Source organism: Pantherophis guttatus, chromosome 3 (genome assembly GCF_059756535.1).
Source record: "Pantherophis guttatus breed Tessera chromosome 3, ASM5975653v1, whole genome shotgun sequence".
Taxonomy (NCBI): domain Eukaryota; kingdom Metazoa; phylum Chordata; class Lepidosauria; order Squamata; family Colubridae; genus Pantherophis; species Pantherophis guttatus.
Genome location: NC_142065.1, coordinates 144,835,994 through 144,854,784, shown reverse-complemented (window position 1 = coordinate 144,854,784; position 18,791 = coordinate 144,835,994). Strand labels below are relative to the sequence as shown.

Genomic DNA, 18,791 nt, shown 5'->3' with positions numbered 1-18,791 from the left:
GGAGGGATGAAGTGACATGCAGCGCAAAGAAAAGGGACGTTCAGGTAAGCAACGTCCGTTTTCCATTGCGCTGCTAAGTCACTTCATTATAGATGGGATATACCCAAGCGTCAGGAGTTAAAGGGGGGGAAGCTGACTGGTCCCCTCACTGGACGCTGAAACCACTTGTTGTAGCACCCTGCGTCCGAAAGATGCCTCAGCGGACGCAAAGGTGTCTATTTTGTAGTGACGAACAAATGGAGTCAAGGAAGTCCAAGTGGCCGCCCTGCAAATGTCCACCACTGAAGCCTGGGTAGACCACGCAGCAGACGTTGCAGCACTTCTCGTAGAGTGGGCCCACACTTTACCTGGAACCAGCCTATCCTTAGAGGCATAGGCTAAGGCTATACACGCCTTGATCCAACAGGCCACCGTTCTAGAAGAAATCTTCTGACCCAAGGACGAGGGATGGAAAGACACTAGGAGTGCCTCCGACTTATGAAAAGGTGATGTGCGCGCGATGTATCTCCTGAGCGCCTGATGCACGTCAAGTGTATGCCACTGATCTTCCAACTTATGCCTGGGAGAAGGGCAAAAATCTGGCAAGATTATTTCCTGAGATCTGTGAAAGCTGGAATTAACTTTCGGCAGAAAAGCCGGGTCTAATCTCAGAACCACCGTGTTAGGCTTAAAAATGCATAAGTCCTGGCGAATAGATAATGCTGCCAACTCAGACACCCTCCTGGCCAAGGTAATGGCCAAAAGAAAGGTGACCTTAAACGATAAAAGTTTGAGACTGGCCGAACCTAAAAGTTCGAATGGTGGAGAGGTAAGGGCTTGTAGAACTAATGTCAAGTCCCAAGTTGGGTACCTATGGATAATCGTAGGTCGAATATTTGAAGCTCCCTTCAAAAACCCCTTAATGCTCGGGTCAAGAGTTAGCGGGAGAGTGGCTTCCTTGGATAAAACCGTCAATAAAGCAGCCACCTGTCTTTTCAAGGTAGAAGGAGCCAACCCCTTGTCAAACCCATCCTGCAGAAACACCAGGATGTCAGGAATACTGGCCGATGTAGGGTCTACGTGATGCAGACGGCACCAACTGCAGAAGGTCTGCCAGGACGACTCATAAATCCTCGTAGTGGAGGGCCGCTTAGCGGCCTGAATGATGCCAATCACCCTACCCGGAACATTATGCCTCTCAGGAGGATCCTCTCAAATGCCACACGGTTAAGCGCAGCCAACTGGGGTCTGGCTGTTGAACTGCCCCCTGGCTGAGAGAGATCCGGTCCCGAGGTATTGTCCAGGGGGGCGACACCGACAGGGCCACTAGGTCGGCGAACCAGGTTCGTCTTGGCCAATGAGGGGCTAAGAGGAGGACCTCCGCCCCTACCGCTATTAGTTTCCTTACTACCCTCGGGATGAGAGCTAGAGGCGGAAAGGCATACAGTAGACCCCGGGGCCACCGACAACGGAGGGCATCGTGACCTAGAGCCCCTTGACTTGGGAATCTTGAGATGAACAGAGGAAGCTGAGTATTCTCCGGGCTGGCGAAGAGGTCTACGATTGGAAGGCCGAACTTGCCCATGATGCACTGGAACAGGTCCGGGTGGAGCTTCCACTCGGAGGGGTCTAATTGCTTCCGGCTGAGCCAGTCGGCCCGGACATTGGCAGCCCCTGAAATGTGTTCTGCCCTCAGAGAAAGAACATGAGTCTCGGCCCAGGTCATCAACATATCTGTCTCTGTCATTAGCAAGGGGGATCGCGTGCCTCCCTCGTGATTGATATGGGCCTTGGTGGTCGTATTGTCCGTCAGAACCAGGACATGCTGGTGGAGAAGCATGTCCTGGAAGTGTCTCAAGGCAAGGTGTACAGCTTGAAGCTCTAGCCAATTTATGCTGTTCTTGGCTTCTAAGGGAGACCACAGACCCTGGACAACCTCTGACCCCAGGTGTGCACCTCAGCCCAACAGGCTCGCGTCTGATGTCACCGCAATCCTGTCGGGGTCCTGGAAGAAGCAACCCTTGCTGATCGCCTCTGAGTCCCACCACCTGAGGGACGCTCGTACACTGGGAGGAAGTCTCACCTTGGATGCAGATGTGCCCCGGCCCGACTTCTGCGCTGGCAGGAGGAACCACTGGAGTTGGCGACCGTGCCTTCGCGCCCACGGCACTATTGAGATACAAGAAATAAATTTCCCGAGCAGCTTCGATAAGGTCAGAAATGTTACCTGTGGATGATCTAGGACATGTCGAACTAAGGTCCTGATGTCGGCTTGCCGTTCTGGTGACAGGTAAACCAGTCCCTCCTCCGAATCTATCAGCGCCCCCAGGTGAGCAATTCTGGTTGTAGGCTGAAGGTGGCTCTTTCGATGGTTTATGGAGAAGCCGTGACGAGTGATGAGGTTGGTCACCGTCCTCAGATTCTGCAGAGCCTGTTGAAGAGACTGAGAAAGCAGCAATATATCGTCGAGATAACAGAGAATCCGGATCGGAACCAGCCGGATGGTCGCAGCCACCACCAACAACAACTTCGTAAAAGTTCGTGGTGCGGAGGAAAGACCAAATGGCATGGCCCGATATTGGTAGTGTACTCCCGCATAAGCAAACCTCAGGAAGCGGCGATGGGCCGGGTGGATTGGCACGTGCAGGTAAGCTTCCTGGAGGTCCAGCGACGTCATCACGTCGTTCTTCCGCACGCAATCCAGAATAGTCCTGAGGGACTGCATTTTGAACTTTCGGAATAGAAGAAACTTGTTGACAAATTTGAGATTTAGGATGGCTCTCCAGCCCCCCGAGGCCTTGGGAACTAGGAACAGAACCGAATACACCCCCGACCCTTCTTGCCCTGCAGGAACAGGTTCTATAGCCCCTATATCTATTAAATGTTGGATCTCCTTCCTCAACTGCTGATGTTTCTCTGGCTGACGAGGAATAGGGCAGGGAAGGAAACGGTTGGGGGGCCTGGTTCTGAATTCCAAGGTAAGACCTAGTCTCACAGTCCGAAGGACCCAATCCTCGGACGTGGATTCCTCCCACTGACTGACAAAGTGGCTGAGTCGTCCGCCAATGGAAGGTGGGGGAAGCGAGTCATTTGCCTCTCCTTCCAGGCCTGGATCCAGAACCCCTGAAGGGTCGTCTAGAGGCAAACTGGAACCTGCCTCTGTCCCTAAAAGACTGTCTGTCAGCTGGTCTGTCATACCCCTGCGTGTAAGGTCTGGAACCATAGGACCCACTGGGTCCTGGGTCCTGACGAAAGGGCTGCCTCTGGGAATATGGCGTAAAGCGACGCTCAGTCCTACGGTAGGCCACCGGTAGGACCTTCTTCTTATCTTTACCCTCAACTAAAATGGGGTCTAATGCAGAGCCAAACGAATTATTACCCTGATAAGGGGAGGATGCCAATTTCCACTTAGCTTTTAAATCAGCCCGCCAGGGGCGGAGCCATAGTAGTCTACGAGACGTCACCGAAGACGCCATCGACCTAGCCGCAAACTTAGCTGTGTCCAGAGAGGCGTCAGCCGAATATTCGGCTGCAGCTACCATCTTATTTATGTCCTGCTGAAGACGCAGGTCATCCAGGGGAAGGTGGTCCCTAAGCTGCTTGAGCCAAACAAGATTCGCCCGATTAAAAAAAGGAGGCCGAAGTGGCGGTCCTTACAGCCCAGGCAGCTGCCTGGTGGCTCTTTCTGAAAGCGGCCTCTGCTTTCCTATCCTCTGAGCGGAGCACCTTCATGACATCTGAGGAAAAAATAGTAGACGATGATAAATTTACTACTGGAGGGTCCACAGACGGAAGGGCCAAAAGGCTCTCCAGAGAGGGGTCTACACAATAAATTTTCTTATCGAGCCCAGAGGGGGCAGAAAGGGCCCCCGGGTGTTCCCATTGTTTCTTAATGACCCCAGAAAATAACTCTGGACAGGGAATAAAGTCCTGATCCTGGGAAGGAACAGGAAATAAGTCATTATGAGATTTCTGACTGCCAGTGTCTTGGGCATGAGAACTGGAGATAGAGGCCATGTTGGTTGCCAATTTAGCTTTACGCAGCAACGTTTTAAACACAGCAGGCCGGAATAAGGTAGTGAATGCAGGATTATCAGGTTCAACACCTTCATCTTCTGAAAACTCTGGTTCCTCAACCTCCCCTTCAAAACGCTCTGCCTCCTCACTATCAAGAGGATCCTGCGAGATAGCCTGACTAGCCTGACTAGGTCCAGGAACTGTCTGATTGGCATGAAAATGGCAGCTAGCAGAAGAAGAGGGCAACTGGTTAGCATGAAGATGGCAAGTCGCAGGTGCAATAGGCATCTGTTGACTAAAATTTGAAGCAAACGCTTGGGCTAGAGCATTGGTAAGAATAGACTGAAAACTAACAGGTTGGTTCATATCCATAGCCCCCACCCCCAAGCTCATACTCTGGGCTGCAGCCAGACCATCTTGCTGAGCACCCTGAGAGGTGGAGAGAGGCTGAATCGGATCTATATGAGTTAAGTCATCCTCCACCTCAGACTGGGGAGAAGGTGGAACCAAGGAGGCTTGAACTTTCTTTTGAGCCCTCTCGCATTGCCTCTCCAAAGCATTATGCCTTCTAATGGCATCTCTGTCCATAGCAGCAGAAGGAGGAAGCCTGGATGAAGAAGCCTCAGGATCCTGTCTGGCAGACACTGCAGGGGCTTTAGACTTCGATTTTTTACTCTTTTTTGCCTTAGGCGGTGAGTGAGGTTGCTCATTGTCAGATGAGAATTCCTGGTCTGCCATAGTAAAATAAATTGAAATGGCAGCAGGCTTCAGTTAAGTAGAAACAGTTTTGGCGCCAAAAAGAAAGTCACAAAATGGCCGCCCAAGTCAAACGACCCACAGATGAGTACCTCAAACAGAAGTAGGAGTCCTCCCACTATTGTCACTCTGCTTCCCCCTCCGCAGCTAGCAGGCAGCCAGGGCGGTCAAGATTGATAATCTCCTCACACCGCCAATACCTCAACTGTCAATCAATTTCAAGGGGAAAAGGGCGCGAAATTATTACCAGCACCCAGCGTCTCGCAGCCTCTCCAGGACGATCAGCTCCAGCAAAAAAAAAGCAGAGTGTTTGAAATTCTGCTTCCCCGCAGCGACAGTGAGGCAAATACACAGAGTTTGAATAGTCAAACTACCAGGAACTCCGGAGCCGCCCTACTCTAATTGGAGCTGTAAAATGGTGGCCGCGGTTTACCAGGCTCACCTGGAACCGACGAGCTCACCAGCGGCTAAGGAAAAACGGCGCAGGCCGTTTTGGAGGTGCCCAGCCGGGTCAGACTCCAATCACTTGCATATGGACAGTGAGGCGATGGTCTGGAGCCCCAGAACCAGTCCCTTCACCACCAGAAACAAGGGACAGCCGCAGCCACAAGCTGTCCCAAAGTAAGTCTTTTGCTCCACTAATGAAATGCCCAGAATGGAAACAAAAATAATAAAACCTAAAGTCCCTAAAACTAAGTTTAAGCTAGAGCAGAGGAAATTCACAGGTCCCTACAAGTAGACTGAGCGAAATAACTGAGGAGAAGGACAGCAGAGGGGGCGTAGTTAAAGGATTTCATGAAAAAAAAAAAAAACCACGCTCAGTCCCTGACAGGAAGATGACGAAATCCCATCTATAATGAAGTGACTTAGCAGCGCAATGGAAAATGGAAAATTACACAAGGCAGCAAAAAGAAGGTGGCTGATTAAAGTAAATATGTAGGACACTGGTCTTAACCCAATTGTTCTAAAAAAGCAACATACAGTAATAATCTGAGCCTTTTTCTGCAAACGCACTGCAGTTGTTCAGATGTGAAGAGATTAGTCATCTGAAAACTGAATCATATTATTCTATTGTTTTTTACCCTGGTTAGAGACAGTACAAGGTTACAGCAGAGACGGATGTCTTCACATGACACCAAGAGAAAGTGTTATTCTTTTGTACACAGCACTCCAGAATCTAAGAGGTAGTATAATCTTAAGAATTAATCCACTGAGTTTTCTACATGCCTTTTAAATGTTGCTTTTGCTGCAAAACAAGAAATTAAGACACAGAGTCTGGGGAAAATACTAAAATTTACAAGAATTACTACAGATCACAGTTCAAAAGGGACCTCAAAGCTATAAAAATGCATTTCCTGGGGAAAGATGAAAGAACACTGGATGGAGAATAAGGACAACACTTTGCAGCATTTTTAAGAGGTGTTAAGAAATATTAGTTTTATTTTAACAGGTTCACAGCTGAATATTTATTCTATAAAAACTTTACAGATTGTACAGTTTATATATAGTTCAAACTACTAGAACAACAAAAATTAGGTCCCACAGATGCAAAAATACTGTACCAACCCAAGGAAAAGCAGATTTATACACTGTACATCTTTCTGCTAGGATGAGGTGGTCAGGCTCCAAGTATAAAGTTCCAAACTGTACAAAAATAAGGTTTAATTTTTCCCCATTCTTCATACATTCAGTAAGATTGCAAGTATAGATATCTAAATCCTAGTAGATATCTGGAGTAGGAATCATCATACACTCCAAACAGGAATGTAAAATAGGTCTATTTACACAGAGCACTCTTGTATACCAGACTGTCTATTATGCACCCTGATCCAGAAAAGGCATGAAGGGAAAACAGAATTTCACTAGCCCATTGCCCTTCTGGATGCAGTCCCATGCGCACAAAAGGGCACTGTGTGTTTGATGGGAAGATGGAGGGGTTGCCTCCAACAATTGATGTAGGGTTGTGAGGCCACGGATAGTAATCCTGCATCAAATATAGGCTGCTAAAAATACATCTACGTACCCACTTCAATTAAAAGCACTACTCCTCTTTTCTGGAGGGGAACCTCACCCAATGCCTTGCAAAATGCCTACAGCCTGTTGCTGCACGGAGAGTTCTCTGGATCAGGGTCATAGTGTATAATTAAGATTAAAAGCATTGACAAAAAATAAAAAATAAACAACTAAGATAAGGTAGCATGAAAAAGGAATAATTAATAGTGTGCCACACAAATTTTAACTTATTAAATAAAATATATTCTACAGGAAGCTAAAGATGAACATAATATATATATTTTTGGTGTATTTCTTTAAACAAGCAAATAGAACAAAACAATGTATATAGTTTTTTCACCCAGAAATAGAAGCAATTATGTAGTAAAATAATTAAAAAACCCTAAATTTTTATAAAACCACTAAGACTAAACTATTATTTAACCCATAGTATATATGGTATTTCAGTGATTCACTAATACTGCAAAACAAAACTTTTTTTTTTTTAGGACAAAAAACTGGCATCTTCATGCTATCTGGGTAAGAACGGGGCACGTTCCCCAAAACAAGAAGGACTGAGTGTTTGTATAGAATAAATCCTGAGCACACTTAGGGATTTGGGGGAGGAGGGGCATTTTCTATATAGGGTACTTTTTTCTTTAAAAATATTTGTCTTTTGTTTTTTTTTAAAGAATACATTATTTGAGGTATTTTTAAACCTTTCTCAAAATTCAAGGCAATGCCTCTTCTTAACTGACTTTTTGGGCAGTGAAAGTAAGGGCCGGCCAATACCCGTTTTAACTCTGGACTCTAGTGAAAAAATAGTCATTGCTTCAGGACTTTCCTGCCACATACAAAATAATGCAACATCTCATTTTATTCACCACTTTCTTCTGATACAGTACTAGCCAATGATAACAAAGTAGAAGACAAAAGTTTGGTAGTGCACTCCATTATATATTTTAGTTTGTGTATATAAAGAAATATAATATATATATATTTATATATATATGTGGAAAAAGAAAAAAAATGTTCAATGCTTAACATACAGTACTTCTTTTAAAAACCCTTGACCATAAAACCATGTTCCTCTACCTTTTAGCCCACATTTTCTGAGCCTTAGGTATGTTTTATTTTAATTTCAGTTAGGGTATTGATGAAAAATCCAGATGTCCAAGTAAATACAATCCAGTGTCAATGCACATCTCTTCAAAATTCATCAATCTTCTTCTGTAAGTATTTTAACATTGAGTCCATCCCTTGAGCAGAACCCCAAATTTTCTTTAAAACTTCACACTCCTTATCATTGGCTTGTTCCAAGTCCACCTTCATAATACTACGAACTAAACCTTTGGATTCTTCAAGTACCTACATTAAATTAAAAAAAGCACAGGAATGGTATTATTTAATATTCAGGACATGTTTTAATCACAAATAGTGGACAGAGAGAAAGCACGTGAATGCAGACTGTTGTGGTAAGTGCACTGCATTACTAAGGATGTCTGGTAACTGAGAATCACAGTTAGAACACAGTTCTTCTTTCTCTTTTAAAAATTAAGCCATTCACCTTTCCCAATAGGACTCAACGGCAGCCACTCCTCTATAAGAAGGTATATAACAGAGTAGGCATTTCATACGTGAATGAAAAATAAGTGTATTTCTATTTCGTCACAGTTTTTGTCTATCCTAACTCCATCAATGCTTGCTTTAAAAGGTCACAAAATATTTCAAACATTCCAAAACACTTATTTTAGTGACATAAATGTCTAAATGTATTTTTTTAAATTAAATCCAAAATATGGAATTCTAGAGTTATTTTGCCTTCAACATTGCATTTTATACTTTTTGTTTCTGCTGACCTAGGAACTGGATTGCAAATTCAGAGAAGTACCAAATTAAAAAATGAACAGCATATTCCAATCTATCGTTCAATCTGGGAAAAGACTCAAGCAAAAAAATGAATCATAGACCTGAAAACTAGAATACTTCCCACATCTAAATACTTGTACATTTGAAATCTATCAATAGTTATTTATCTAAAAGAGTAAAATAAAAAAAACTATCAAAAGTAACAGATATTCAGTTTGGAATTAACTTTTTCTTGGGGGAAGGGGGATGTGGAATCCTGGCAACTTGGTAAGGTTTTTTTGGAAGAGGTTTGCCATTGCCTCCTTCCTAGACCTGGGAAAAAGTAACCAGCCCAAGTTATCCAGCTGGCTTCGTGCTTAAATTGGGAGCAGAAGTCAGAGTCTCCCAGTTTTTAAGCTAGTGTCTAAATTAAACTGGCTCTTTCTGCAATTAATTACAATTACAATTTTCTTTTCAAGATTCGTTTCCATTCCTGAAACAAGAATTTTTGTTTACTAAATTAATAATATTGCATTTGTTTCTGTAAAAGACTATTGCATTTCTTTCGGCCCATTCTGAATTTCTTTTTGCCTTTTATGATATTAATTATCTTATTTGTATCATCTACAAAACTGATTACCATTCCCTTAATTTCTTTCTCCATGTTATTAATAAAAGTAATTGAATAACATGCATGTAGACATGGATGAGTTCTGGTGACCACAATTGTAGGGCTAGGAGAGGAATTCCTCATTTTCTGCTTGTGGTCCAGATTAGAGAATGAAGTCCTCTACATTCACCTGCTGAAACTCTGGAAAATCAGGGAAACTATTCTTTTGGAAAACACTTTGATAAACATAGAACACTTTTGAAAATATAGGCTGCCTGAACAGCCAAGAAAGAAAAAACAGATAAAAATAATGTATTGTGAGCCGCCCTGAGTCTTCGGAGAGGGGCGGCATATAAATTAAATTAAATTAAATTAAATTAAATTAAATTAAATTAAATTAAATTAAATTAAATTAAATTAAATTAATTAAATTAAATTAAATTAAATTAAATTAAATTAAATTAAATTTAAAAAAGACTGGGACCATCAACTTTTAAGAAAATTTTGCCTTCCCTTCAGCAATCCTTTATTTTTCTATGCTACACTTTTGAAGTTCTTCCTGGTCTCCATGAGTTTAATTTGCATAAAACTAGTTTTGTATTAAAATTAGCACTAGCAGTGGTAGACTAACAATAACAACAACGACAAAAAAAACCACCCAGCCTTATTTTGGAAGAAAAAGTCTACATTATAAATGCTTTGCTTCATACAGTTGGCAACAATATGAATGATAGTATGTACTGAATTGGGCAATTGAAATGGAAAGAATGCTGGTCAAATAAAAAGTCAAAGTGATACTAACTGACAGGGTGACTATACTTCGAAATGACTTACATTTATATGCACACAGCTTTTCAGGCATGCTAAAATTAGGATGTTAACTATTTTCAGGGACTTTCATTTTCAGGCAATTTCACAAATAAAACTTTTAAATAATGAAATGTTAAGTCAATCCAATAATCTCAGATGCCATGTTTCCTCTAGTCTGCCCTTTACAAATAAAAAAGGGATTCCCCACTAGGAGGGAGGGAGGGAGGGAGGGAGGGAGGGAGGGAGGGAGGGAGGGAGGAAGGAAGGAAGGAAGGAAGGAAGGAAGGAAGGAAGGAAGGAAGGAAGGAAGGAAAGGCATGTAGAAGGAAGTCAGAAATTAAATGGCTCCTCTGACTCAACAGCCTTTCTGGCCCCACAAAAGTCACCAAACTGGTAGTAGACTTGGAATTTGCACAAATCAAATCATTTTCTTTGGCTTCAAGGAAAGAGAATATAAATCCAAGGATTAAAAAAAAAACACCAAGTGAAAAAGTCTGTTTCCTCTCTTCTACTTGTACAGGCAGATTTTTGGATGTATTGCAAGTTGTGATTTGCTGCATGAAATAGGATTTTCCTATTAGTCCCCTTTGCTCAATTTTTCTTCCTTTTTCAAATGTTTCAGTACAACTGATTTAGGCTAATGAAAAATGTACCGTATTTTCTGGCGTATAAGACGACTCTTTAACACATGAAAATCTTCTCAAAAGTCGGGGGTCGTCTTATACGCCGGGTGTCGTTCTCCTGTAACCAGGCAGAACAGCCCGAAAGGCTCTGACGATCCAAGCTCTGACCATCCCAGTTGAGTTGCCTGCTAATCAGGCAACTCAGCTTGGATCGCCAGAGCCATGTAAAAGGAAAAAAGTTTTCCCCCTCCAGCTTGCTTACCTTAGCTGCTAGTCGCAACACTTGCATTGCTTCGCTTGCCTGAATCCATTCCAGCAAAGCAAAGCTGGCTGAGGAATTCTGGGAGTTGAAGTCTACAAGTTTTAAAGTTGCCAAGGTTGGAGACCCCTGTTCTATTGGGTAAGTTTTTTTCCCCTTTGGGAGCTTTCAAAAAAATAGTCAATTGGTTTTTTTTTTAGTTGTTCTTTTTTAGCCATTTAAAGTTTAGGAAGTTTTAAATTTAGCTTTCATATAAAAATAAAAATAAAATAAAATAAAACAATATTTGTGCAGCTTTCTGAGATTTAGTGTGTTTCTGTAGTGTTTCACTCTAACTACACAAACACAGAAAATCTCACAAAGCTGTATGTGGAATTTTGTGTGTGTAAAGTGTGAAAATTGGGTTTTGGGCTTTTTGTGGCTGTGTGAGGTTCCTGCTTGTTGCAGGGGCCATTTTGGGTCTAGCACAGCTGCTTTTACATTGTGGGTGAGCCAGTTGATGTTTTTTAATTTTTATTTGGTGTACGTTGGAAGAGGGGTAGTCTTATACGGCGAGTATAGCCCAAACCCTGTATTTTAACAGGAAAAGTTGGGGGTCGTCTTATACGACCAGTTGTCTTATACGCCGGAAAATACGGTATGTAATATACATCAAGAAAATGTGGAATAAATGTATGTAACACACATCAAGATAATGTGGAATAAATTTATTTTAGCTTTGTTTTACTAAATGTGAAAGAAATGTCAACAGATCTTCACTGATTTAGGGCAGCACAAAGTGTTCCAGAACATTATCTTATTCAACAATTTTCTGAAACAGCCACATGTCTGCAAAAGGCATTCTTTTGACACTTGAATGGATCCTGAATGAATCCTGTCATCTGAATTCTGATGTAGAGTTGCACTGTTTGCACATCTGAAGTGCTATTTCAACATGTTGCTCTCCTTTGTGGTTTGATTGCATGTTCGTTCCCCCATATCAGTGTTCTATTACACAACTCCTTTGATTACAGATAAGATGTGGAAAGGATTCTTAAGGATATAAATGAACAGGCATTTAATGTATAAGTAGTATATATTCAATTTAGAACACAAGCAACTTTTATAATTTCCTAAAATTAGCATTTTAAAATCACAAAGTCCAGACAGCAAAGTGCAAATATTAACTCAGAAAGATAAACTGCCTCAATCCCTCTAGCAGGCTGTGGTGGGACTGCAATTAACATAGATGCTGTGCTAAAAATGGGTATGTGCATGCATAGAAGACATGCAAATGGGTTTTAATTGCTGCAAGAAATCTTAGTCAAGAAACATTAACATTCTCAACTGTAATTAAGGCTGGGGTGACTACAAGACAGCTGCAATGTGGAAGCTAGTATCTTTCATCCTTCACTGAAGCTACCCAGCTGTCTCTGGTTTGGTTATATAAGTATCTTTTGCTAATAATAATAGGTACTAAATCAAGGCTAGATGCTAAAAAGGTTGAAGTAGCAATCCACACTCCATTGCAAATCTACCATATACTGTGGAACTATTCCAGAAAGGCCAACCAAATAGAGTAGTAGAATACAGTTGAAGGCACAGTTAAAGTACTTTTAATGGACTGCAAAATGTGTATTGGTCCCACTCAGGAACACTACTAGAATGCAGGTGTTATGAGCATATCATATCTAATGCAGCAGCAACAAATTATTTTGTAATAGTGGTTGGGGTTCAGGATATTATAAAACCTTACATTCTGCATTAGTAGATAATTAAATGCAAACATGTTTTTATGTTGTAAGTAAGTATTATACAGTAAGAAATTCTAAATTAAACAGAGTAATGTGGTGGAACTAAGCTGTTCAGGTAAAAAGTCAAGAGAGAGTTTTCATGCTTTTTCCCTTCCATAGTTTTGGACCAGATATTTATACCAGTACAGTCAAAACAACAGTTTAGTGCATTCTTATCATAAACACTTACAATTTGTTTCCTAGATTTGTGCATTACACAATAGCTGCATTACAGCTACTGATGATGTATTGTTGGAAATTGGGAACCTATTTGCAGAATTCATCCACAAGTCATTTCCTTCTCTCTGTGAAATATTACAATCTGCAGTTGAGTGCCTTTTTAAAAGAAGAGACAATAAAGTGGCAGCTTTTGGGTTCAAAGTTAATTGGGATGATTGGTAGAAACTCTATCTGCCCATTGTATGTTTTGAATAGTGAAAATCCTTCCCAGAATATTGCAGGGCCAGGCCAAATGGTTTTAAACTAAATTTACTGTGTGAACTGACACTTGATCATTATAACATTATAATATTAAACTTCCATTGAAAGAAGCAAGCAACTTACAACTGAATTACATGTGACAAGTTCCTTAATTCGAACCATAACTTCCTGTGTGAATGTTCCTGGCCAAAATACTTGAGACACCAGTCCTTTCGAACAAGCTTCTTGTGCTGTTAACTTCCTTCCACTAAATAACATTTCATTTGCCTGAGAAAGACAAAAATTATTGGTAAGTTATAATAAAGTATAACATTTTTCTAAATATAAACACTATGGCTTTAAAAAATGCTCCTACTTGGAACAATTAACTAGAATACGTTACTTTTTGTTTGTGCGCTGAACTGAAAATAAAGCAAATATTGAAAGCAACACAATAATTCAATGTCAACTTCTAGCCCTACATAAATTACGATAGTTTCATAGTGTTTATGTTGCAAGATTTTTTTTTTTTTTTAAAAAATCTCTTTATTGCCAAAATATAGAATTTAGATTAGGGGTGTCAAATACGGATATGTCATGTGCAGGTCACACCCACCCCAGCTCCGTGAAGGGAAAAAACATCGCAAACGTCACGTGACAGCAACATGACGCCATGAGCTTGACACTTGTGATCTAGATCCTTACATCTAGATCCTTTTCCTTGAAGGAAAAAAATCTAGTTAGTATTAAAAGAAAAGCAAAAACCAGAACAACCAATGCAAAGTATACCATTAGTTCTAAAGTCAACAACTTTAACTGCCTTGAATTGATTGCAGAAGCATCTAGCATGATAATATCTCAAAGGAAGCTGACAGGGTTTCCCATAGAGAAACTTTGTAAGGGAAACAGACTACAAAGTCAAGCTGTGGCAACCTGCAGACCATATGTAAGTTCTATCAGTCATTTTTGTGACCTTTGGGGTCATTCCCCCAACTTTGGACTGCCACCCAAAAATATCTCAAAAATATTAATAAAGCTCCTTACTATTTTTAGATGGAAAATAATAATAAAAAAAAAACAACAAAAAAAAAAACAAACAAAATAGTTGTGCAAGGCCTAAGGTCTATAATCCCTTTGTTTCAATGGGAGTTGAACACAAAGAATCTAGAAAATAAATCAGAAAGCTGTAACATATGGTAGACTAAGTAGATTAGATTATTAGACTATCAGTCCACAAGACTTAATTCCAGCTTCACACAGTATATAATCATTTATACTATCCGAAACTCTAGGAAACCTTTCATACCAATGATATATTTTTGCTTCAGCTTGTACAGATACATTTAACGATTTGCTTCTCATTGGATACGATTTGCTTCTCATTGGATACCCAGCTGCCTTCCTGATTTTATTTCAACTGACTCCAGAAAAAGGCTTGACTGCTTTAATGTAGGTTTTTTATTTTTTGTAACTTTATGCTCCCCATGTCCCGAAGCAGCATCTTTTCTAAATTAAATCCAACATCTCTTCTTTGGCTCTATAAAAATAGTTCTTAACTTACTTTAGATACATAGAATGTAAGTATATAGAATTAAAAAGTTTTCCTGAATATGCAAATGCATCAACACAAAAGCACATAGCAATATTTTAGGAGCCAGAAACCGTTTCCCCCCAAAAAAACATTTTCCTTATACAGCAGGAGTCAAAATGTGACACTTTTGAGGGTTATGTGCCATAAACAAATATTTTGAGAAAGTTATGTCAATTCAATTATACTGAAAACTATAGGCACATCAAATGTTATAAATATATATTTATTTTACAGATTACTTACAGATGCCAGACCCATTATTCTTGGGAATGTGAGAGATGAGCATCCATCAGGGCTCTGCCCAAATGTTGTATACGGAGTCTGAAACCAAGCCTTCTCATTAGCCCACACTACGTCACATAGAGGTAATATAGATGCTCCGAGTCCAATAGCTGGGCCATTTACTGCAACAATTATGGGCTTTTTAAACTGAATAAAAGTATTTACAAAATTCCTGAAATAAAATAAGAACATGGTTAACAAGCTCACATTTTATCAGCAATATTCTTCAGTGAAAAAATTTCAAAATTGTAACTATTCTAGTGATTATTGCTTATAAAGATTTTTTTGAAAACATGATAGGCACCACCACATTTTCCTCTGAAAGTATAAAACAAGAAATAGTAACATCTTTCTTTTATTGGAGGTGAAATGGAGGGAGGGCATCAAATTTAATGATCAATCTCTAACGCAGAAAGTGGACATAGCCACACAAGTTGTTTGTAGCCAGTGTGTGCCTTCAAGTAGTTGTTTTAAAAATTATTAAAACAACATTTTGTATTACAGATAGTTCTTAATTTACAACAGTTCATTTAAGTGACCATTCAAAGTTACAATGGCACTAAAAAAAGTGACTTATGGCCATTTTTTACTCTTAGGACTGTTGAGCATCTTCATGGTCATGTGTTCTAAATTCAAATGCTTGGCAATTGGTTCATACTTATGACGGTTCTTGTTCCAGGGTCACATAATCATCTTTTGTGACCTTCTGACAAGCAAAGTCAATGGGGAAGCCAGATTCTGTGTTACTAATTTAACAACTGCAGTGATTCACTTAACAACGGTGGCAAGAATGGTAGTAAAATGGGGCAAAACACATTTAACAAATGTCTCACTTAGCAACAAAAATGTGGAGTTTAATTGTAGTTGTAAGTCGAGGACTTACCTGTATTTTGTTAGGATGGTCAAAACAATTTGATAAATACATGTTAAAGATATTTTTGAAAAAAGAAAATGCTATAGCTCTAAAATGAACCTTTACTTCAAGAAGAAAATACATATTTTGCTAAAATGTTTTTTTATATTGAGGATAAACAGTAAGAAATAAAGCAACTGACTTGCAGTTTTTCATATTACACGCTTGGAAAACAAAACATAAAAACGCTTGAAATAATATATTGTTTAAGGAACACAATCACATTTCATTTTGTTCATTCTTCAACACTGCTTTTTGTTTTAGATATTAAGATTTGGTTTTGATAGAGTCATTTCTTAACAAAGTTTCTCACATTTGGTATTAATAATAAATAGTGGCTTGTTACAAAGCATCCATCCAAATTTCCTTTTCAGTGAAAGAGGGAAGTTGGAAAAGCAGAACATTGGACTCTCATTCTGTGAGTAGGAAGTCCGTACACACAAATACTCTCTCAACATATATTTTCCAAATATCCAATCTGAATAATCTTTCTGGATAATCTGGTTTCCTATATTATGAGACTTTTATGAAAGGTAAAAATTGTATCTATTCAATAAGATTCTTCCAAATATAAAAACTGTCTTGGAAACATGCTTAGCCTAATAGATGTGCAACTCTTCCTAATTTTAAAGAAGACACCTTTACAATATCTCCAAAATAATAAATATTATGATTTATTATTATAAATATTCTGATTACTGACTGAGGAAAAAAAATCCAAGTATAATTGGAATAGCAGTTTTGGTTTCACAAATAGCTGTTTTAAGCTCATGATCTGTTAAGCACAATTTGAATAATTTTACCAACCTAATTGCATCTGCCATCTTAGTGCTTTCCCTTTTTCTATCATCTGTCAAACGTCGAATAAAATAAATGAAATCAAGGCCACAACAGAAAACACTGCCAACTGCACTAAGAAGTACAAGTTTACTGTCATCAACAGCTGCTGTGTTCAATGCACTCTGGACTTCTTTCATCACCTGGAATGAGATGCATGAAACACATGAAAAAAAGGGATATATAATATTTGCTTCTGAAAAGCTTTTCATTTACCAAGTATTTCTGTAATGTGAACAGCAGGTGGCATATGTAACCAATTCAGAGACATCTAAATTTAGGACCAAGTCTAAAACTTCATTATTATTATTTTTTTCAAAAGAGACAGACAGACAACAATGGACAAATGTTTTTAAAATGTACGCATTACCAATATGAACTTGTGTTGTGTTAAATTTTACTGAGCTCAGCAGAATTTATTCTCAAAGAATAAGCCTGAAGTTTATGAATATCTAAATTAACTATAAAATTGGACAGAAAACCTTAATTCTTAATAAATATGGTAGTTTATAGATTACAAAAATACTGAAAAATAGTACACAGGCAAATCAATAAATCACTTAAGGTAAGCTGAAACTTCATATTTACATCCTTGTCAAACAGCTTTTAAATTCCATTAACCTGAATGCTTAAATATACAGAGCTTTAGGTTTGGAAACTAATATAATTGCTAGTATTATATCAGTATAATACTATGGCACAATTCATAACTTTTTTTTAGCTTATAATTTCCCAATTTATGACCTGCAGTGTTGAAATGGACTGACAATGACCTATGAAGCTTCAGGCAGACTTGTTTCTTAAGGAGGGGTGGTGCAGTGGCTCAGCGGTTAAGACGCTAGGCTTGTTATCTGGAAAGCTGGCAGCCCAGGTTTTAGACCCAAGCACCAAGCGACTGGGTGAGCTCCCATCCATGCCTCCAGCTCCTGCCAAGCTAGCAGTTCAAAAGCATCCAAATATGAGTAGATAAATAGGTACCACTATGGTGGGAAGGTAACAGCACTCTGTGATGTCATGCTGTCCACATGACCGTGGAAATGTCTTTAGACAGCACTGGCTCAATGGCCTTAAAACAGAGATGAGCACTGCCCCTTATAGTCAGCGATGACTAGTGGAGGAAAATCCGCAGGGATTCCTTACCTTTTGTTTCTTAAAAGCCCTCTTTGGATTTTTTTTGGATTCAAAAAAATCCAAAGCCTGGACTTTCTTGTATGATATATGTTCTACCAATGAGCTCTCGCTATCATCATTCTAATTGTGCTGAAAAGGCCTCTGCATCCTTACCTCCAGCACTGAACTCCACACTTGCATTTACTAATTTACTAATGTTCTGCCATTGATGTACTGCTTAACTTTTAATTTCTACACTATTTATTTATCAATATATGGCCACCCATCTGACAAGAAGTGACTCTCGGTGGCATACACCAACCAAGTAAAACAATAAATATATAAAAGCAATGATTAAAATATGCAAACCGCCAAACATAGGAGAGAATAAATATGAATCCCAATAACAGAGCCATCTTAGAATATCACTGATCCTCTAGAACCCCAGGCCTGAAGACATAACCAGATGTTGAGGGACTATTAACAGACGAAGAGTTAGATTCACTTTGGGGAGGAGAATGTTCCCTAAGGTAGATGCCACAGGAGAGAAGGCTCTCCTTCTGGGACCCACTTCTAGCAGATGGGACCCAAAGCCTCTTGTAGATGGGATCTGAAGTTTTTAGCAGATGGAACTTGAAGCATACCTTTTCTGGCAGATCTATTGGGCTGGGCATATGTAATTAAGGAGAGGTGATCCCTCAGATAACCCATCCCGTGCCATGAAGGATTTTAAAGATTGAAACCAACACCTTGTATTGACCTGGAAGCAAACTGGCAATCAGTACAACCCACAGAGCAGAGGTCATGCTGTCCTAGTTGAAGCTTCCAAATACTCTTTCAAGGACAGCCCCACGTAGAGCACATTAAAGTAATCCAATCTGGAGCGACTAGAGCATGGGTGAGTGTGAGTTTCTGGGAGAGCAGGAATTCCATCCTCCCAGTTAAAAAAATCAGAAATAATGAAACAACTCT

At 39.8% G+C, this 18,791-nt stretch overlaps 1 protein-coding gene across 2 annotated transcripts in view; it reads right to left on the bottom strand.

Annotated features, from left to right (window-relative positions):
• Positions 1-7,825: 7,825 nt before the first annotated feature.
• CDYL (chromodomain Y like) overlaps positions 7,826-18,791 on the bottom strand; it is a 143,755-nt gene continuing 132,789 nt past the window's right edge. For both annotated transcript variants that reach the window (XM_034429086.2, XM_087890296.1), the window contains exons 4-7: positions 16,680-16,852; positions 14,921-15,131; positions 13,231-13,374; positions 7,826-8,112 (exon numbers count right to left, since the gene is read on the bottom strand). In XM_034429086.2, coding sequence (XP_034284977.1) covers positions 7,954-8,112; positions 13,231-13,374; positions 14,921-15,131; positions 16,680-16,852 — 687 coding nt within the window. In that variant the 3' untranslated portion in view covers positions 7,826-7,953. The remainder of the gene's footprint in view (positions 8,113-13,230; positions 13,375-14,920; positions 15,132-16,679; positions 16,853-18,791) is intronic.